The sequence below is a fragment of the Antechinus flavipes genome, chromosome 5, assembly GCF_016432865.1.
Source record: "Antechinus flavipes isolate AdamAnt ecotype Samford, QLD, Australia chromosome 5, AdamAnt_v2, whole genome shotgun sequence".
NCBI lineage: Eukaryota > Metazoa > Chordata > Mammalia > Dasyuromorphia > Dasyuridae > Antechinus > Antechinus flavipes.
Window position 1 is genome coordinate 131,836,275 of NC_067402.1, and position 23,375 is coordinate 131,859,649.

The 23,375-nt window shown below is 34.6% G+C and overlaps 1 protein-coding gene across 1 annotated transcript; it reads left to right on the forward strand.

The window, feature by feature from the left end:
- Positions 1-14,256: 14,256 nt before the first annotated feature.
- Positions 14,257-15,648, forward strand: LOC127564393 (carbonic anhydrase 2-like). Its single transcript, XM_052000887.1, has one exon. It carries the CDS (start codon positions 14,630-14,632, stop codon positions 15,422-15,424), a length of 795 nt encoding a protein of 264 aa, XP_051856847.1. The 5' UTR covers positions 14,257-14,629; the 3' UTR covers positions 15,425-15,648.
- The last annotated feature ends 7,727 nt before the right edge of the window (positions 15,649-23,375 follow it).

Here is a 23,375-nt window from a genome sequence, read left to right on the forward strand (position 1 = left end):
TTTCCTGTCATTTTAGCCAATCTGACAGATATATAGTGGTATCTCAGAGTTGGCTTAATTTGCATTTCTCTGATCAATAGTGATTTGGAGCACCTTTTCATGTGACTACAAATAGTTTCAATTTCTTCACCTGAAAATTGTCTGTTCATTTCCTTTGACCATTTATCAATTGGAGAATGGCTTGAACTACTATCAATTTGAGTCAATTCTCTGTATGTTTTAGAAATGAGGCTTTTATCAGATTTTTTGGATATAAAAATGTTTTCCCAGTTTATTGTTTCTCTTTTAATCTTGTCTGCATTAGTTTTGTTTATACAAAAACTTTTTAACTTAATATAATCAAAGTTATCTATTTTGTGATCAATAATGATCTCTAGTTTTTCTTTGGTCACAAATTCCTTCCTCTTCCACAGATCTAAAAGGTGACGATATTTGTCTATAATAACATTCTTTATGTCTAGATCATGAACCCATTTCAACCTTATCTTGGTATATGATGTTAGGTATGGGCCTATGTCTACTTTCTGCCATGCTAGTTTCCAATTTCCCAGCAATTTTTGTCAAATAGTGAATTCTTATCCCAAAAACTGGTGTCTTTGGGCCCCACTTTTAAGTGTTAAGCAAACACTAGATTGCTATAGTCATTTATTATTTTGTTCTGTGAACCTAACTTTCACTGACCAACTTCTCTATTTCTTAGCCAAAAAACTTGTTCTATTTCTTTTTCTAAAATGGGACTATTTAAGTAATTTATTTCCTCTTTTGTTAATCTGGGCAATCTATATTTTTGTAGGCATTCCTCCATTTTTGTCTTTCATTTTCAAAGAGAATCAGTGGGATCAGTGACATTGACAAGTGACATTGAATAGTGACAAGACATTGAGTCTTCATTCAAACATGAATTGTATTTAACTGAGGTAGAGTAATCCCAAACCACTGGCTGTTCTCTTCCAGAGTCATCTAAGTCCAAAAGCAAAACAAGTCAGAACTACTGGCAATGACCCAGGATTCAGTGAATGACTTGGGTATCTTCAATATCTGACCAAGCTCTAAGCATTCCACAGCTCCTGCTTAGCTGCCTTCCTGGCTTATATAATGGTCTCATCAACTCATGCCTTTGGAGGAAGTTTTCACATGCTTGAGGAAGACTTCCTTCTAAGTCATCAACAGGTTTGAAGGTTTGTTGGTTGTCCTCAATATGATTTTGCCCATCTGCTGAGACAAGTTTACTGGGGTGTGACTGCTCCACATGCTGCAACTTCCTGGAGCCACAAGTGAGAGTCAAATGCTTAGGTGGATAAGGAGCTCTGAAATAAGGGATGAACAGCCCTAAAAAAAGTGTAGTAAGCAAGAGAGTGCTGATCTTCTCTAAGAACCCCATATATCCCAAATTTCAGATAGAATCCCATTGAAGTACATTTGAATAAGGATAAAAGGAGAGAAAATCAGAAACAATCTGATGTGGTCTACTATTCTCTGATGACAGAAATGGTAGTTTCCTGATGTGTATATATGCATATATATGTATACACACACACATACATACATGTATACTGTGTATATTATATATATATATGTATAATGTATATGTATATATATATGTATGTATAATGTATAATGTGTAGTATATATGGATATATACTACATACTATGTGGCTATTATATCTATATGTGTATATGTATTTATGATAGAATGATAAATGGGGAAAATTGGGACACTAATGCATTGTTGGTGGAGTTGTGAAATGATCTAATCATTCTGAAGAACAGTTTGGAACTGTGCCCAAAGGGCTGTAAAACTGTTCATGCCCTTTGGCCCAGCAGGGCCATTACTGGATGTATATCCCAAGGAAATCTTAAAGGAAGGAAAATGTGCAAAAAATTTGTATCTACTCTTTTTGTGGTGTATATATAAAGTGTGTGTGTGTGTTTGTGTGTGTGTGTGTGTGTATGTGAAATCAATTAGGAGGCATAATAGAAAGAATGATGGAGCTGGAATCAGCTTTCTGGAGTTCAAATCTAGTCTCAGATATTTACCAGCTATATTACTTTGGGCAAGGCACTTACCCTTCTTTGCCTCAGTTTCTTCATCTGTAAAATGAGCTGAAGAAGGAAATGTCAAACTACTCCAGTATTTTTGCAAGAAAAACAAAGTGGAGTCCCAAAGGGTCAGAAATGACTGAATAACAAGAAAATACACACACACATATATGTGTATAGATGCATGCAACATATACACATTTTATGTATTTATGTAAATATGATATAAATTTTATGTAAATATTTTTGTAAATATATATTTTATGTAAATATATAAAATTTAGCATATTCTCATTTTATAAAAACTGAACATCTGAAAAAATATTATTTGCTTTTCTATGTTATTTATTAAAATTTAGAAAAAAAGTGAGATTTACTATCTACTGTACTATAAATTCCATGGACATATAATAAAAGTCATATAATGAAAGCCAAAGTGACTTAGAAAATATTCTAGCTTGCCAGAGTGTGAACAAACCCATTATTTTAATAAATTGCATGAATTATCATTATTTATTTTTGTTACTATTGCCCAGTTACATATAAAAACTATTTTGTTACACATGTACATTCATTTTGGACCTAATTCCATATGAATCATGTTGGAAGAGAAAAATCAGAACAAAAGAGAAAAACCAGGAGAGGAAAAAAAGGGATGAAAATAGTCTGTGTTGATTTATATCTTTGTTTCTTTTTCTGGATGCAGATGGCATTTTTTGTCCAAAGTCTATTGGGATTGTTTTGGATCACTGAACCACTGAGAAGAAGCAAGTCTTTCATATTTGATCATCACACATTCTTGCTGTTATTGTGTACAATGTATTATTGGTTCTGCTTGTTTCTCTCAGCATCAGTTCATGTACATTTTTCCAAGCCTTTCTAAAAGTTTGTTCATCATTTTTTATAGAACAATAATATTCCATTACCTTCATGTACAACAACTTGTTCAGCCATTCCCAAATTTAATGGGCATTTACTCCTTTTCCAATTCTTTGCTGCCACAAAAAGAGCTGCTATAAACAGTTTTGCACATGTGGGTCCTTTTCCCTCCTTTAAGATTTTCTTGGAATATAGATCCAGTAATGGCGCTGCTGAATCAAAGGGCATGCACAGTGTTATAACTCTTTGGATACAGTCCCAAATTGTTCTTCAGAATGGCTGGATCATTTCACAGCTACACCAACAATCATTAGTGTCCCAGTTTTCCCACATCTCCTCCAACATGTATCATTATCTTTTCATTTCATCTTAGCCAACCAGAGAGGTATGAGATAGTATTTCAGAATTGTTTTAATTTGCATTTCTCTAATCAATAGTGATTTAGAGCATTATTTCACATGTCTATAGATGGTTTTAATGTCTTTATTTGATAATTGTCTGTTCATATCTTTTGACCATTTATTAATAGGGGAATGGTTTATATTTTTTATAAATTTGAATCCAGTTTCTATATATTTTAGAAATAAGACCTTTATCGCAAACACTGGCTATAAAAGATTTTCCCAGCTATCTGCTTCTCTTCCAATCTTGGCTCCTTTACACAAAAAGGTTTGTGTAAAACCTTTTCATTTAATGTAATCAAAATTGTTTACTTTGCATTTCATTATATTTTCTAGTTCTTCTTTGGCCATAAATTCCTCCCTTTTTCAAAGGTCTGATAGGTAATCTATCCTTTGCTCTCCTAATTTACTTATAGTATCACTCTTTTATGACAAAACCACATACCTATTTTAACCTTAGATGTAGATCTATAATTGCATGAATTCTAATAAAAATACTGACAGCCCATGGAGTTGCTCAGATGAAGGAAGCTTGGACAATTTGGGAGAATCAGGTTGGACCACAACCAAGCATGCAGTTTTCCTATGCCTAAGTAGTCTTTAAATACAATAAATTATTTCCCTATGTTCTGATCTTATCCTTGTCTGACTTCTGGTATGAAATTCTCACTTGCTTCTCCCCAATCATTCTTTCATATCTTGAAGATGAAAGTTTTTAACTTTGTTTCTGTCTCTCAATTTGAGCTCTAACTAGTTATTTTGTCTACCTTGTTGTTGGTATTGGCATATGGTTCAATCTCCCTATCTTTTCCCTTTACACTAGAGTCCTCACTTTACCTTTTTTCTTCCTTTTCACAGAACAGAGATTTCAGTTTTATCCTTGCCTACTCAACCCCAGTTGTCACCTAAACTAGACTCACTAGAGTCTCCTATAAGAACTGCTCAGCCCCAGGATTCAGAATATAGGTTAATATAGAAACTCTTACTGGAGTAATCATGACTTAATTTTTTTTTAGTTTTCATTTTTTAATCTCAATTAAATACAAAACAAGGTATGTCTGTAAACATAGAAAAGAAAAAATGAAACTACAAATTTCTATTATATATAGCTTACTTTTCTTTTTTTAAAAAAATATGATAAATTTAACTTATAACTTTCAAAGTTGTCCAGTTTATTTGTATTTCCTTTCAATGTTATGTTCTCTTCTCTGAATTTTAAAAAATTGTGGGGAGGGAGTGGAACCAAAATAGTGGAGTGAAGCCTGGAAGCTGCTCAAGCTCTCCTAGTTTTTCTTGAAAACCACATGAAACCAAGACTCTGAATAAAGTCTGATGGAATGAAATTACTCTCCAACAAAATATATTGGGAGGATTTCAAGAAGGTCAATATCCCTGGGATAAAAGAGAGAGTCTGGGGAAGCCAGTGAGAGGGTCTTAATCATAGCAAATCAGTAACTTAAATCCTTGGTCCTGGCTCAGTAGAATAGCAGACCAGTGGGGCAGCTGCCAGTACCAGCTCAGAAGGGAAATTCTGGGAAACCAGGTAAAGCTACCCCCTGCTATGAGCAAAACATCAAAAAATAAGGAGCCTCTGCACTCAAAGCTAAGGTTCAGAGCTGCCCTGGAAGCTTGGAACAGAGCAGGAGCAGAGCTTGATCTTAAAAGTAAAAAACAAACAAACAAACAAACAACAACAACAACAACAACAACAAAAAACCAAAGAGGAAATAACCAAAAAAGGATAGAAAATAAGCAAGAAACAGAAAAAAATCGTTGACCATAGAAAGCTACTATGGTGACAAGGAAGACCAAAACACCAACTCAGACAAGGACAAGATGTCCATAGGGAAAATCTCCAGCAGTGATGTGAATTGGCCTCAAGCCCAAAGAGGCTTCTTGGAAGTGCTCATAAAATAAGAGAGGTAGAAGAAAAAAACTTGAGAAAAGAAACAAGAGCTATGCAAGAGTCAACAGCTTGGAAAAGGAAAGCAATTCCTTTAAAAATACAATAGGACAAATGCAACAAAAAAAATCCACTGAAGAAAACAATATCTTGAAAAGTAGAATTAATGAAATGGGAAAATGGAAACAAATGTTATCTTTTCTTTTTCTATTTTTTTCCTGTTGAAGATCATAATATTCAGGCCCCTTTTTACCCACCTTGCCACCTCCCAAATTGGGCAAAAGTAAAACTTTATAACAAACATGCATAGTCAAGCAAAATAAATTTCTATTTTAGTTGATTCTGCATACATAAATAATTTTTGGTCATTGCTTTGATTAGAGTTCTTAAGTCTTTCATACTTTTTTGTTTTTCAAATGTTCATTACTATACAAATTGGTCTCCCACTCCTTCTCACTTCATGCTATATCAGTTCATATATCTTCTCAGGTTTTCTTTGAAAATATTACTTTTATCATTTCATATGACACAATGATATTCCATTATATAACTATATAATCATTTATTCATTCATTCCCCCATGATTAAAATCTCCTTATTTTCTAATTCTTTGACAAAAAAGAAAGCGCTACTGCTCTAATTATTTTTGTAATATGTGTATTTTCTTTTTCTTTTATCCTTCTGGATGTGGATTAAATGATTCTATCACTGGGCCAAAGGGTAAATAATTTAATGACATTTAGGGCACAGTTCCAAATTGCTCTTCAGAATGTCTGGATCAAGTCCCAGTTCCACTAATAGTATAATCATGTACCTATTTTCCATAGTCCTTCTAATGTTTTCATTACATTTTTTGTCATTTTTGTCTACTTTTGCCAAGTGGAACCTCAGAGTCGCTCTAATTTTCATTTTTTCATTATTAAAGAGTGGTCATCTTTTTTCAAATGGTTATTGATAACTTAGGTTTCTTTCTTTGAAAACTAACTGTTCATATCCTTTGGTCATTTACCTACTGGCAGATGCCTAATCAAGACTTAATTCTTAAGAGGGAAGAAAGACTTACTGATAATGGGAAGCTGTGAAAATCTCAAAAGTAGCATTGTCATTTTAGAGCTCATAATAGCCAGTGAAGGAAATATCAAACCTTTGTGTAGCCTAGATTTCCCAAACTGAAAAGAATAAAACATGTAAAAAGATGATTGAAACCTAAGACTTGTTCATAGAGGACACAGAGAATACCATGTTACTATATGTGAGCTCAATGAAAGCTATTTATAAATTTATTAAAGTAGAGTAGTAACTAAGGTGGGGTTATTAGCATTTGCTTCAGGTATTGAATTTGAAGAGAAGTGACAATATTCCCTAGCTCAGTGGATAGAGTGCTGGATCTATAGACAGGAACACTCATTTTTTATGAGATTAAATCTGGTCTCAGATAATAACTGTGTGACGCTGGTCAAGTCACTTAACCTATTTGCTTCAATTTTCTCATCCGTAAAATAAGCTGGCGAAGGAAATGGCAAACCATTCCAATATTTTTGCTAAGAAAAACAACAGAGTTGTTAATTTACAAACAATAAGTCACAATTCCTTAAAATAGGAAGTTACCAATTGGTAATCTGCCCTACCCCACTCACCACAGTAGCTTCCTCAGTGGCGATCCCAAGCACTTGATTTTTCTGTTCTCCATCTTCTTCCACCCTGAAGTGAGTGGTAATATGTCCAGGTATAATTTTTTCTATGAATTCAAGTCTCTAGGACCAAAAAGATTTCTTGAATTCAACTCCCATGACATTAATTTATATTTTATTGCAAGTGTTCTCTCTTATGTGGATCCAAATAATGGGGTGATTTGCTATCCAGCAACTGTGAGATTTCACCCCCTGTCCTTATACCTTTGATGCCCTCCAAACCTTGAATGCTCTCCCTACTTAATTCTACCTTATATGCTTTCTCCAAGAATTTAATTCAAATGCTACCTTTTCCTGGAAGTTTTTCATGTCCCAACCCCTACTGACTAGTGCTTCCTCCTCTGAGATTATCATCCATTTACCCTGAATGTTTATTATATACTAATTTATATTATTTTATTTTATTATGTTATATTATATATTTATATACAGATTGCATATTATAACATATTATATTATATTATATATTTATTTATATGTTGTCCTTGTCATTAGAATATGAGCTTCTTTAGAATTGAGACAGTTTTTTAATATTTCTTTGTTCCCCATATCTGTTCACTTGTTTCAGTCACGTATGAGTCTTCATGACCCCATGGTTTTTTTGGCAAAGATACTGGAATTGTGTGTCATTTCCTTTTCCAGCTTACTTAAAGATGAAGAAACTGAAGAAAACAAAATTAAGTGACTTGCCCAGGATCACACAGCTAGGAAATATCTGAGGCCAGATTTGAACTCAGCTTTGAACTCCATGCCCAGCACTCTATCTGTTGCACCACCTAGCTGTCTGGACACTAAGTAAACACTTGATTTGGAACAATAATTTTGTGAAGTAGAGAGGCCCGGAAAGCCATGGCATCTTTCTTCCATCTTTACCCCAAACCATGGCCTTTTCTCTTTGTGAACTGGCCTGAATTATTCTGAGCTGTCTGGACCCTGCACCAAGTTCTTGTCACATCTGGTGATCTAACAAAAGCCAAATCATTCCTTTGTCTATTCGCTGACCAACTATCTCTTTCCATTCTTCTCCTTCTTGAGCCTGAGTTCCAGGAATTATAGCCCATCCCACAGGAGTACAAGCCAAACTCCCAAAACAATGAGTTTCTCCTCCCCATGAATGTCTTAGTTCTATCCTAGCCAAAGCTTTCCCAAAAGCCACCTAAAGTTATCTGAATATGTCTTTCACCATCCCTTGGCAATAAGTTAAGTCCAAGGCCACAATACCAATGGGATCTTATGTCCCCAAATATGATGTCTTGCCTTGATATCTACTCTAGTCCATACCGTGTCTGCCCCACCACTGCCAGGGTTTGTTCAGATGTCATCATGTGTAATAAAGTAGGATGGACTCAAAGTTTTGTCAAGAATGAATACTTTCTGAGTTCTTCCTACTTTATGATGCAATTATCAATGACTTTTTGACAAAATGTTATTGTCACTTTGTGTTCTAAATCCTCAAGCAGCTAGAAGAGCTGCCTGGCAAACAACATTTTCCCAAGGGATGTACAATACAGAAAAACTAAATAAGGATGCCAGACACAATTTACAATCACTTATTTCTAATGCAAAAATCTCACTTGACCCTTTAGCTTTCCTTACTGTAAAAGCTGGAATCGCATTCTACCCGTTGATGGACAGAAGTTCTAGACCTCTCCTCATCTGTTGCCTACAAGCAGCCTCCCAATATAAGAGAAATTATTTGCTTCATTAAGCCAATTAGAATCAACTGCTTCCTTCCTACTCTCACAGACTTGATTCCCTAATTATGGTGAGCATCAATTCAACTCAGTATTGTGTTGGATAATGGGGGCACAAAGAAAAAACCAAAATAGTCCATATATTCGGGGAACATCTATGTTATTGGATGGTTAAAATACTTATACTGTTAAACAAATATAAAACATATATAGTTATCAAATTAATTTCAAAAAACTCAAAGTACATCACATAAAAACTACCTAGTCTTCAAGATTTTAAACTCTGGAATTCTTTTCTGACCATAATCATTTGTCATTCTACCTCTCTTACTCCCTTGCTCTTCTCAAATTATTCTCTGCTCTCAGCATATCCTTTTTTAACCCAATTCAACTCTCCTGTTTTGGATTCAATTCCTTTCCTGACCAATCTTGATCCAAGTCAGCTACTTCAATACATGAACTCTTCTTACATTGAATCCTATGCCTTCCTTGACTGTCTATCACTCCTGTCCTGTTAACTCCCATCCCTGTAGAGGGGTATATAGCCATCTATCTTCTCCATTTCTGCTTATGAATGGAAATCATGAAGCCATGCTGAATAGATCCATGATAAATTGATTTACTCTAACCTCTACTGAGTCCTCACTAGTGCACAGTAACTCTTTTCTGAATCTCTTATCGAATCCCAACTGTACATTATCCAAAATGAAATTTTCAAAATTTCTGTTCTTTCTTCAAGATCCCGGAGCTTTCTCTTTCTATCAGTAGATGACCTCATCTTTTATTTTAATGAGATAATCTAGACCGTTCAACATAATTTTTTTTTATTTCCCTTTTTTATATTCCTTTAAAATACTCAGTGTACTCTTCTATCCTACCTGATTTCCTATTAGTGGAAGAGAATAAGATGATTATTCTTTTTGCAAGATGTATACCCTACATACTATTATCCCAGAATAATGCATATATTAATCTCATATTTTCACTGTTTCTCAGAAGCATGTTTCTTTTAATCCTACATATTCATTCAGTTCTCTTCTATCCAAAAAACCAGAAAACTTCCCTTTATTATGCTACTGTCTGAAATTTTTTTTCCAGTATCATTAGGGAACTCTTTTTCTCCTAAATCATTAATGAATTCTATCAAAAAATACAGTGACTTTTTGTTTAGTCTACTTTTTCCTATATTCCAACTACTTTTAAAATAATTCTGGAATTGTGATTTTTCTGTAACTGCACTATCATGGTATCCCTAGTTCTCAGACTACCTTTTTTTGGTCTTCTTAGCTCATTATGTTATGTTTCTGCTGCTCCATCATAGATCTATTCCAGCGTGTTCTACATATAGGTCTTCTCACCTTCTCTGCCATTCTCTTCATTCTTCCCTTTCCCCTTCTTTTCCTTGCCTTTTCCTTCCCTTTTTCCTTTCTATTCTCTGTCACCTTTTTTTTTTTCTCTTCAGCTTTCCTCTTTGCCTTTTTTCCCTTTCTTTCCCACTCTCTTTGTCTTGGTGTTCTTATTAGGCTACATAGCTTCAATAATGATCTCTATTAATTTTTTTCCCAAATATGTATACTGAACCTCTCCCTTGAGATCGTTGCTTGCCAGATTTTTCTGTCTGAATGTCCTGAGAACTTCAATCTTGACATGTCCCAAAGTTAGCTCTTCATCTTCATTACCAAACCTGCCATTCCTCCCTAACTTCCTTATTTTCTTTAATGATGACACTTTCCCCTAGTTAACTAGATTCAAAATCTCTGAGGCATGTTCAGTCCTTTCTGCTTTCTCATTAGCCACATTTAATCGGTTGCCAAATTATGTTCTCTCTCTTCAATGTCTTTTTCATTTATTTAACCATTCCATCCTTTCTACTACTACTTCAATTACCCTAGTCCAAGTCTTTATCACCTTTCACCTGTGCTATTATAATAGGCTCCAAATTGCTATTTATCTTCTTTCTAATTAATGTTTTACTGATATTTTTTGTTTTAAATCACCTCCATTTCTAATAAATTTCTTCCTCTTTTCTACCCAGTGAATCATTTTGCATAATAAATAATTTTAAAAATAAAGGGGGGAAGCAGTTTAGCAAAATGAATTTGCAAAGGAGAAATGGAAGATCCTTTTTCAATTCTTTTCTAGGAACAAGATTTTTAGTTATTATAATTAAAATGGTTTTCTTTTAAAAATTCTTTCTATTTACCTATTCAATAACAAATAAATAAAATTATATTATTAAAATATTATTTAGTAAGAGGGCAGTATTGCTCTATTCACTGAATATATTGTTTTTCTGTTTTAGTTATTCTATAGCAAGCCATATTACTCTTTTCATACTTTTCTGAATTCTTCATTTTCATTATTACACTCAAAACAATATCATTTTATGAGGAATCAAAATTCATTTCACCATTTCTTAATTGATAGATATCTATTAAGTTCTAATTTTTTCCCATTAAATATTATTGAGCTCCTCAAGATAAATATCTAGCTATAAGATCTCTAGGGGATGGGGAGGATGCCAAGGAATACAGCATTTTTGTCACTTTTCAAAAAACCTAATCCCAGATTGCATTTTAACCAAAAGACTGAACACATCAAAAGTTCATGTGTCCTTGTCATTCTGTAGTCCTTCCAATTATTTCCATCTTTGCCAAAATTGTATGTATAAAGTAAAGACTTAAGTTCAAATGATCTCTCTAGCTAAAAGGGACATTTGAGACCATCTAGTCCAACTTCCTCATTTTGTAGAAGAGAAACTGAGAAGTGATATGTCCCAAATTGTACAAGTTAATAAACAGCAGATCCAAGATTCAAACCCAGGTTCTCTAGTTTTCAGTCTAGCCCTCTTTGTACTCCATTGAACATTCAATTCTCATTTCTCTTATTATTAGTGATTTGGAATAATCATTCATATAGTTAATTTTAAAATTTTTTTCTTTGGAGACAGCTGGCAGAGCACGGAATAGAACTCTGGGCCTTGAGTTGGGAAGAGTTCTTATTCAGGTTTAGATTCTTACTAGCTATGTGATCCTAGGCAAATCACTTTACTTGTTTGCCTCAGTTGCAGATCAAATGAGAAAAAAGTGTAAAAAAGTGTAAAAACACTTGTGAGAGTTACAAAGGCAATGAGAGGTGCAAAGTGCTGAACAGATTACAGAATAATCCTCCCCAGGCTAAATATTAACTTTCAACAAAAGCAGTGGCTCCAAGGCAAGATTATTACCAGAAAAATGCATGTCAACTGATCAGAGAACTTCTCTGATCAGGAACACTTTGTTGTAAACTTGGAGGAAAATTGGCAATAGTGGAACAGAAAAGGAGTGGGCAGCTCTTAGAAATTTGGAATATTTCATTGCATTTTCTCACCTGCGTCATACCCTTGCAAACATTAACACTGATTTGATAAAAGTGTGTTATGATATTCTAAAGGCTATCTTGATGGAACAACATTGATTAGTGATAAGGACATGATCCTAGAGAGGTGGGCTGAAGCAGAAGCTACATCATGCTTCGTCTATCCAGTCTCCATCTCTATCATCAACTTTCTAGAATGTGGGGGAAATACAATTGATTGAAGCTGCTTCCCACATAAATACAAAACAATGTCACAAGGTCTTAAAGGATGAGAACCCAAGTCACAGGGTCCTTTACCCTTCCTGATTCTTACTTCAATCAGAACTACAGTCTGTCAAAATAAACACATTACTCCCTGTTCTACTTCCTTTGCTGTCACTTCCTGCTTTCTAAATTTCATTTAGTTCAGTCCTATATATTCTCAATGTAAAAAGAAATCCTTTTCTCTCTAAAATTTTCATCCCCCTTTTTCCTAATCTTCTTCTCATACTCTTTTTACATTTAGTGGTCTCAGAAACCAGGCTTCCTACTGGATCTCTGTAGCTTCTCCAGTAGTCACTGTTCATTCTTTCATTGCTTCTTTCCTCCTACTTCCTGATACTGCTCTGTTATCACTTAATAGTAATGTTTCCTCTTCGGTTCATTTCTTCCATCGATATATCCCCATTTATATCTCTGTTATTGCTGGTCTCCATTTCATTCTCCATACCCTCCTGCAACTTCAGTAACTAGTTCACAATCTTCCTCTCTACTGTAAACCTGCTCTTCTGCTTAGGGATGTGTATATACATATATATATATATATATATGTATGTGTTGATATTATCTCTAACACCTTGTTTTCCCTGTTCATCAACCTCTGCAATATCCAAGATCATAACTTAAAAAAAATTATTTGTGAAAACAAAACAAAACAGAAATCCATTAACAACACTATTTTCTCTCCCTTTCATGCCCCCCCACCAATTCATTAAAAGAAAGAAGAAAAAGGAAAACAAAACCCTTGTAACAAATGTGGATAGTCAAGGCAATTCAATGATTTTTAAAAACATAACTCCAATTATTAGAAAGGTTTCTTATTCACCAGTTTTATCCTGCTTATATGTTCTATTCCTGGAGCCTACTTATGAATAATGAGGTTAAAATAATATCTAATTCCTTTTCCATGCCATAACCCTTTAAGTATTTCAAGGCAGTGAACATTACCTCTCCCTTTTGTAAACTAATTATTTTGCCACATTGTGCACTTGTTAATTTGATTTTTAAGTATAGATTTGGACTTTATATTTAGTACTATTAAATGCTATCTTCCTCACTAAAGTCCTATTTTGATGCTATATCATTCCTAGAGATTACCCTCTGTTCTTCAAGGCTTGAAAAAGGAAGGTAGAAATGTTTTAGGTTCAGATCACGTGGCTATATTCTGTGTTTATAGTATGAAAACCAGTGTATTTATTCAGAAAGATTTATCATCAGAAAACCAGTCAGAAAGTAATGAATGGGGGTGGGGGAATACCTAAGTAAAACCACTAGCAAAGATGTAGATGATCATTGTGAACTATGTTGGCAGGTTTACTCCTATAAAGAAATTGAGGACAGGATCTTTCAAAGTACTGAAGTTAATTAAATATCACATTATTTTCTACTGTATATTGGTCTAGCAGTTGGGAACTTCTTGTGTCCTTTTTTTTTTTTTTTGTTTGTTTGTTTGTTTGTTTGTTTTTTTTTTTCATTAGATCTGTTGTCCCCAGTGGCTTCATTTTCCCTTAAATTTGATATTTGTCTTCCAGGTATCCACAAAATCACAGGATTTTAGAATCTATTAGATAAAGAGTTCTTAAGATGATTTATAGTATGAACTTTGCAGATTGATGAAGTCTAAATGCTCCTGTTCAGCATAGTGGTATTACATATAAAAAATATTTTAAAAATTGGATTACAATAAGGAAACCAATTACAATGAAATATAGTTATTCCTGAAATATGTGCCTCAAGTTCATTTACATAAGACTCTCCTTATGGAGGGAGATTGATAAAAGCTCTTCACCCTGGCATATAACTTTGAATATATATATAGTTTTATGCAAATGAACTTAAAACCATAGGTTAATTTTTTTTTTTTAACATCTATATCAAGCAACCTTCTCTTAGATGGAAGGAAACTCAGATCCAGGTAGTTGGATAATTGCCTCTATGACAACCTCAACAAGACCTGACCAATCTTCTCTCCCCCATTCAGAGAACAGATGCAGTCACAATAGGGACCTTAAGGGAGCAATAAGGGACACGTGTACCTGCCCCAGAATAAGCCAGTGCTGCTGGATGTGGTGGAGCCAGGGGGAAGAGTCCGCCGCTGTAATCTGCCACCTGTCCACCTGAGTGGCTCCTTAGGCGGAGTCCTAGTGCTTCAAAATGCTAAAAGAAAGGGGAGGAAACCATCGCGGTTCTTTCTACTCACAACCGGATGGTAATTATTCAGTGCTGTTGGAATCTTTGTGCTGGGGGAACTCTGTGCAGGGAATTCCGGAACCCTATTAAAATGACGATAGCCCAAGAAGTAAGTTACTCTAGAATGTCGGCAAGAGATTGTCCAGGGGAAACTCTGAGAGACAGTTAGAAGGGCAATCCAGTCACCAACTGGTGATTCCCAAAGCTTTCAAAACCATGCTGCAAGATCCTCTCGTTTGGGGATATGACAGGGACAACGGACCAGATAGCTGGCATAAGCTTTTTCCTATTGCCAATGGAAGGCGTCAGTCCCCTATTGATATTAAGCTCTGGAACGCCAAGTTTGACAGCTCTCTGAGACCTCTGAATTTTAACTACGATTCTTCAACAGCTCAAGGAATTGTCAACAAGGGTTATTCTTTCAATGTAGAGTTCGATGATTCTAGTGACAAATCGGTGCTAAGTGGAGGACCTCTAACTGAGAGATACAGGTTGGCTCACTTCAGTTTTCACTGGGGTTGCAGGGATGATCAAGGCTCAGAGCACAGTATTGATGACCTGAAATATGCAGCGGAGCTCCATTTGGTTCACTGGAATACAAAATACAATTCCTTCTGCGATGCGATACACCATTCTGACGGACTAGCTATAGTGGGTGTTTTTTTGAAAATAGGAAATTCTGAGCCTGAACTACAGGAAGTCATCGATGCATTAGATGCCATTAAACAAAGAAATATGCATGCTGTTTTTACAGACTTCAATCCAGTTTGCCTTCTTCCTGATAACCTCGACTTTTGGACTTATGCAGGCTCCCTGACCATTCCTCCTCTTTTAGAATGTGTGATTTGGATCGTCTTACGGGAGCCCATTAATATCAGCAAAGAACAGCTATCTAAATTTCGAAGTCTTTACTCCACTTCTAAGGGAGAACATCCCCAGAGGCACATGGTGGCAAACTGGCGCCCACGTCAGCCTCTGCAGGGCAGACAGGTTAGAAGGTTCTTAAAATAAGATTATCATCACTAGAAATACTGCTTCTCAAAAGGAAGGGATTCTCTAGATAAACACAAGTCAATCCTAAATCATCATTCTATGCTTGGGCCGCATTCTCCCCTAGTCTTCTAGTCCCTTTGGCTTTTGTTCTAAATGTTTTTATTCAGGAAATGTGAAAGGTTGACTCATGGTTCAATGGAAAGCACACTGCATCTGGAATTAAATGACTGATTTAAATCCAATCCTGGTACTTATTGTCTATGTGATCTTGATAAATTGTTTAAGTTCTCTATGACTCAGCTCACCATCTGTAAAATGAGAGAGTTAGAACAAGTGACTTCTGAGATCCATTCCAGATCTAAATCTTGGACACTAGGTCCATGTAAATTTGTTGTTAATGAGAAAAACAAACCAAACCATAAATGTTCAAGGATTTTCATCAAAAAAGGCTATAATCTATGCTTTAGTGATAAAAGTTCCTTTTTAAAAATGAAAATAAATATGAATTACAAAATCTTTCCTTCACAAGTATTAGGAGGCATCACTATGTGGAAGAGTTAACTTAAAGCTGTGTGCATGTATACTTTTTATATACATATATATATCTATATCCACACATGTATATGACATACATATGAATATAATATATGTTGAGATTAATAGGAAGAAGGCCAGCTGATATCATTTTTATATTTGACAAACATGACATATTTGCTTTCATCAGAGTAATCATTAAGGATATTTCTTAGCACAAACTTGCAAAAAGATCACTTCTAATAGAAACTAGAAACTTTGCTCTAAGTTGTTTTTGAGCAATGAATGATTATTCTTTGGCTAAGGTGATTTAACCTGTTCCAAATCAGTCTACAATCAGCTAATCAACAAACATTATTTTAGCATTTACTTTATTACAGAATTGCATTGTGCTGGGCTTGCAAGTAAAATTTGAAAATAATCCTTGTTCTCCAGGAGCTTACATTCTAATTATTACCAATTTAATTTGAATTTTTCAATTTCATCCATAAGAATCACATGGCAGAAAGCTGACTGATTAAAATCTAGTCCAACTATTTCTACAGTATTTCCAAGATTTAGTGTTCTAGTGAATCCAATCAGAAAAAGGAAATTAGATCAATTTGTTGAGCTATTCTTGTTCAAGACAAATCAATAAACGTTTATTGAGGACTTACTGTGCTACAGAAACCATTAAACTTTACAGATATGAATACAAAAGCAATCTCCACTTTTGAGAGATTTACATACTAATTAAGGGAGATAATACTTTAAAGGAAGATGAAAGGGGAAGTAGGAGAGAGACTGAGGAAAATATGCATTTAGATAAACCATGGCCAAGTGAAGAGGGTTTGAAGTAGAGGATGGAAGGGAAATGTGGATGGCTGATCTGGGCCCTTTCTCAAAATGAAGATTCCAAGGAGAACTACTAGTGGGATAAAGGGGCCATAGGGTTGAAAGGATTATGAAAAGTGAGAAGACCACAAAAAGATTGAGGAATTTCTAGAGTGAGAAGGCAGTTGAGGCATTGTAGGAAAGTAGCAGATTCAGAAGCAGAATCTGAAGAGGAATGCTTATGATTAATCTATACTCACCTATAGCCATTTTTGCTTTCTTCTCAACTGCCCACAAATCATTCAATAATAGGCAGTAAATTTTGCCAATAATGAGATTCAAGCTCATAGTATTATAATTTGTATTGCTCTTTAAAAAGTAAATAAGAGAACCTTTATCTCCAGTTCTACTACCTCTTTTTTTCCCATGATTTTTCAAAGATTTCAAAGATTTGTGACACTTTTTTTGCATTTCCCTAGCTTTTTGGTCACCCAGGGCAGATAGCTTGAAATTATTGAGAGCAGCTAGTCTTTCCTTTATTTACTCATTCATTGTGGATGTCAATTATTTGTCAAAATTAAAATTAAAATTAAAAAGTTCTTAAAAAATTACTCAGCCTTACTATTCTTACTAGGTATAATTTTATATCTCTTTCTCTTTTTAGTTAAATAAATACAACCTTGGTGTGCATACTCAATGCTTCCACTTCTCTCTCAGTCTCTCTGTGTGTGTGTCTCTCTCTCTTTGTCTCTGTCTCTGTCTCTCTCTCTGTGTGTCTGCTTGTCTCTCTCAACCCTAGCTTCCATTCTCAACATTCAACTGAAACTACTCTCTTCAAAGTAACTGGTGATAACTTAATTGCTAAATTTAATAGACTTTTCTCATTCATCATCCTTGAATTTTCTGCATTTAAACCTCATGTTTACTCTATCCTTTCTGTTTTTTCATGATACTCTTTTTTTCTTTAGTCTACTTCTACTGGTCTACGCCACCATTTGATTTTTTTTTTTTTTTTGCCACACATTCATCCTTATCTTATTTACTGCTTCAAAGCTCTATCCTGATTCATTTTTTTTTTCTGTGATTTCACCAGCATCCATTGGTTCAATCATGAATTTCTATGCAGATGGGTTCCCAGTTCTTTGTATCTAACTCTCTTCTTTCTCCAGAGCTCCAGAGTAAGGTAAAGCTTACTTTACCTATTGAACATTTCAAACTGGATTGTCTATAGAGAGCTCAAGTTTAACATGTCCAAAACAGAATTCAGTGTCTTCTTACCAAAATCTGCTCTTTGAAAATGTGGTCTTTATTCTTATCACCTCACATATACAATCAATTATCTCATTTTGTTTATTCTAACCTTTGCATTACTTATATATATTTGACTTCTTTCCATTCACACACAGCCAATGCCTATTTCAGAACCCTATTAATCTATCACCTGGATTATTACAATAGCTTTCTAATTTTGGTCCTTTTCTCAAGTCTCTCCTCAATTCTCCAATCTATCTTCTACAAGGATAAAAAAGTGATTCTCCTAAAAAAGAATTGAACCTCTTTGTGTCTGTCTGTTTTTCTCTCTCTGTGTGTGTCTGTGTCTGTGTCTGTGTCTGTCTGTCTGTCTCTCTCTCTCTGGATTTCTCCCCCTCCCCCCCCACACCTTTTATAAGTTAAAGAGGTTTCCTATACCTCCAGATTCATTATGTAATTCTTTGTTTTCTATGAATGGTTCTTCATGATCTGATCTCTTTCTACCTTTCCAGTGTTAACTAAACTTTACACTCTTCTGTATATACTACAATCTATACTTTTCTACTTTTAGTTCCTTGTACATTATATGTCACCTTCTTAATTAGTTTTCTGTCCTCCATGTCTGGAATACTTTCTGTCCTCATCTCTGCCTATTAGCTTCCCTATGATTCAGAAAAAAAAAATCTGTTAGAGGCTTTCTCCAGGAGACCTTTCTTGGGCCCTCCAACTAATGCTGATCTCCTGAAATTATCTCCCATCTACACTTCCAACTGCTACATATGTTTTGTATGTATCTAGTTATTCACACAGAAGCACATAGATGGCTATGCTGGACCTGGAGACGGGACAACCTGAGTTAAAATCTAATCCCAGACACTTACTAGTTGTGTGACCCGGTGCAAGTTACTTAACCCTATTTTGCTTTAATTCACTGGAGAAGGAAATGGCCAACCCCTCCAATATATTTGACAAGAAAACTTTACAAACCATGGGGTCAGCAATAGTGGGAAATGACTGAACCACAAAAGTTATTCCAATGCTAATTCACATATCAGAAACAGAACTCTTGAAAGCAGATACTATTTTTGTCTTTCTTTGAACTCTGTATTTACTCTACATTTTAATAATGTTTAATAATGCTCATTGATTGGTACCTGTGACTTGTACTCTTCAATGCCGTCACACTCATTTCCCACCTGGTTTAAGTTTCTTACTTTCCCAACCTTTGCCTTCTAGTTAACCAAAGTAATATTGCTCTGTTACTCTTAAAACCCTTTCCACTTTTTTGATCAGCATTTATTCCTGACCAAATTCAGCATGCCTCTCTTATTCCTGTGCTTCTGAATGGAAATGAATGAAAGTCATACAACTTTTCTGAATCAACCGCAAATTTATTTGTTCTACTCTGAACTGAACTCTAACTGAATAGATTTTCTACACTTCCCACAATAATTCCAAACTTTCTTTTCTCTCCTTTAGCCACTTATATTAGCCTCTTCTCTCATCCTTTCAGCTGACAACTTTGCCTCAAATGTCATATAAAAATTTATGTTTATTTATTTGTATGTGTCCCATTTATATATGCTTGACATGTATTTATCTATGTACTTGTTATCCTCCCTATTAACAGATGAGTTCCTTGAGAATAGAAATTGTTTTTTTCTTATTTATATCCTCAGTGCTAGTACATAGTAAGCATTTAATATATGATTTTTGATTTATCAAGAGACCATTTTCTGTGAATTTCTTTTTCTCCACTTTCTAAATCTCAAAATCTCTTAATATCAGTTATTCATTTTCTCATTTATTCTCTGATGAAGAGATGGTCTATACCCTTGCCAAGACCGATCCCTCTAGAGGTACTCTGTGTATTTATTTTTATTTCTTTAAGTCTGAAAACCACGTTTTCTCTTTTTGACCTCACAACAATTCTGAAAAGCAAGTACAGTTTGCTCTATTTTTTTTTTTTTTACAAATGAAGTAACTGATGCTCAGAGTACTCAATCTTATTCTTCTCAGGTTTTTATCCCCATAATTATCCCCTCTCTTGAATCTTCAGTCTCCCCCTCTACTTGTTCCTTTCTGCTGCCTAAAAACACATTCAGATATTCTTAATTCTTAATAAAAAAAACACATACACTCATATGAGCCTATCATCTTCTAAAGCTGCATTTTTATATCTAACCTTTCTTTCACAACCAAATTCCTAAAACAGCTGTCTATTCTCATTTTCTCTACTTTCTCTCCTCTCGTTGACTTCTCAACCCTATGCAATTTGGCTTCTGACCTCATCACTCAACTGAACTGTTTTCTCCAAAGTTATAAATGAGCTCTTAAATGCCAAATATGACAGTCTTTTCACAAACCTCATTCTTCTTGACTTTTCTGTATCATTTACATGGCAGACCACCCTTCTGGATACTCTTTACCCTCTGATTTTTAATGGCAATGCTCCCCTTTGATTTTCTGCTTACTTGCTTAGCCACTCGTTCTCAATATCTTTTGCTGGTTCATCATCCATATTATATCCCCTAACTCTGGGTATAACCAAAGGCTCTACCCTGGGCTTTCTTCTCTGTTCTTTAGATGCTCTCTTAGTGTGCTCACCTCCAACAATTTAGTTATCATGTCTATGTAAATCACTCCCATAACTGTTTAATCAGCCCTAATTTATCTTCTGGATTCTAATCTCGAATCACTAATAGCATACTAGATATTTCAGCTAAGATGCCCAATATTCATCTCAAACTCAACATATCAAAAACAACACTCAGTATTTTTCCCCTAAAGCTCATTTACTTTCTTTGCTTTCCTCTTTCTGTCAAGGATACCAGAATTCTTCCAGAGACCCAATTTTGCAATCTCAGAGTCACCCTGGACTTGTCATTCTTCCTCATCCCACATACATCATCATTTGACAGATTTTGTTGAATCCCCTACAGTATATCTCATGCTTCTCCAGTTCTCGTTATTCACACAACTGCCAGACCAGTTTACACACTTATCATTTTTCATCTGGACTATTATAACATCTTCATAATTGTTTTTCTTGCTATAGGTCTCTTTCTTTGATCCACGTAGAGCCTTGATCTGATCACATTATTCATTTACTCAATAAACTAGTAGCACCTAAAATCTTCTAAGGTTAAATACATTTTTTCTTTGTATTTAAAGTTTTTCACAATTTAGTTTCACCTTCTTCTGTCATTATGTTGTACTTTCTTTTATTCACTCTGTCAGTCAAAATGGCTTTCATACTGTGCCTTATATACTTCATGTCCTTTTTCTAAGCTTTTGCAGAAGCTGTATTCCATACCCTCTCAAAAGGCAAGTGCACAGACCATGAAAACAGTGACCACATCTCTTTCAGAACAGCACCACCTTGGAAGCATCAAAATCTTGAAGAACACTCCCCAAAAAAAATTAGCTCTGAAAATAGCATCAAGAAAAAGCTAAGAGTTTGGCACAATGTCTCCCCACTCTCAGGTGAGCATTACCCAACTTTAACCTAAAGTTCAAAGTCAAGAACTAGAAAAGTGAGCAAACAACAAAAAGAATAACTTGATCATAAAAAGGTACTATGATGACAGGGAAAACTAAGGCATAAACTCAGAAGAAAGCAGCATTGTGAAAACAGATGTAAGCAAAGCTTGGTAAAAGAAGCATAAAAAAATATTACCTTAAAAAACAGAATTGGTCAAGTGAAAAAAGAAGTACATAAAAGCTCACAGAACAATATTTTCTTAAAAAATACTTTTGGATAAAAAGAAGCTAATGATCCATGAGACATCAAGAAATAATAAAACAGTAAAAAAATGACAAAAATAGTAGAAAATGTTGGGGAAAATTGATCTAAAACAGATCAAGGAGAGCTAATTTAAAAAATTATTGAATGGTATATCTGAAAGCTGTAATCAAAATAAGCACTTAGACAAGGGTGCTTTTTATTTCAAGAAATTATTGAGGAAAAATTATCTCAATATTTTCGATCCAGAGGATGAAAGTAGAAGTTGAAAGAATTTACCATTTGCTTCCTAAAAAATATTCCAAAATAAAAACTCCCAGGAGTACTATAACCAAATTCCACAATTCCTAGGTTGAAGAAAAAATGTATTTCAAGCAGCCAGAAAAGAATAAGCCACAATCAGGATCACACAATATTTATCAGCTTTCAAATTAAAAGAGCAGAGGGCTTAGAGCAAAAGACCTAAGATTACAGCTAAAATAATTTACTCAGAAAATCTGAGTATAATCCCTCAGGAGGAAAATGGATATTTAATGAAATGGAAGACTTTCAAGCATTCCTGATGAAAAGACCAAAGTTGAATAGCAAATCTAACATTCAAATAGAAAACTCAAGAAAAGCATAAAAATGTAAACAGGAAAGAGTAAATCATAAGGGTCATACCATTTACATGCCTATATGTGAAGATGATATATATACATATATATGTGCATATGTATATATAATATCAAAGAATTTTATCATTATTAAGGCAGTTAGAAGGAATTTGTATAAATAGAGGGCATGGGTGTGAGTTGATTATATTGGGATGATCTCAAAAAATTGGGGGGGGTAATCAAGAGGAATGCATTGAAGTATGGGGTAAGGGAGAGATAAAATGGGCCATTTTTTTTTCTCATAAAGGAGGCATAGAAAGAAGAATTTTTTAATGGGAGGGAAATGGGAAGGTTGATGGGCAATGCTTGAACCTTGCTCTCATTGGAATTGGTTAAAAGGGAAGAGAAAGAGTAAAAGAGAGAGAAGGGAGAGAAAGAGAAAGAGAGAGAGAGAGAGAGAGAGAGAGAGAGAGAGAGAGAGAGAGAGAGAGAGAGAGATTATATGTCCATGCACTCAGTTGGGTATAGAAAACGATCTTATTCAATAGGGAAAAGGAAATGAAGTGATTAAGTGATAGCAGGGAGAAAAATAAGAAGGGGGTACAGTTTGAGGGAGGTAATAGTAATAGTCAAAAGCAAGACAGAGTTTAATAGTCAAAAGCAAGACAGAGTTTTGAGAGGGCGGAGTGGAAAAAAAAAGAAAATATAATGCTTTAATTGAAATGAACAGGGCATGAGTGACAATCATGATCTCAGACAAAAGAAAAGCAAAATTAGTTTTAATTGAAAGAAATAACCAAGGAAGCTGTATTTGCTTTAAAATACCATACACTATGAAATAATATTTTAAAAGATACATAGCAAGTTTTTCTAATGGCCTTATTTCTCATATTTGTAGGAATCTGAGTCAAATTCATAAAAATAAATAATCAAAGGATATGAACATGTAGTTTTCAGAAAAAGAAACAATTATCTACAATCATATGAAAAAATGCTCTAAATCACTATTAACTAAAGAAGAGCAAATGAA

Excerpts from the sequence above, each read along its gene's own strand:
- LOC127564393 (XM_052000887.1), top strand. The coding sequence starts at position 14,630 with ATGCTGCAAGATCCTCTCGTTTGGGGATATGACAGGGACAACGGACCA.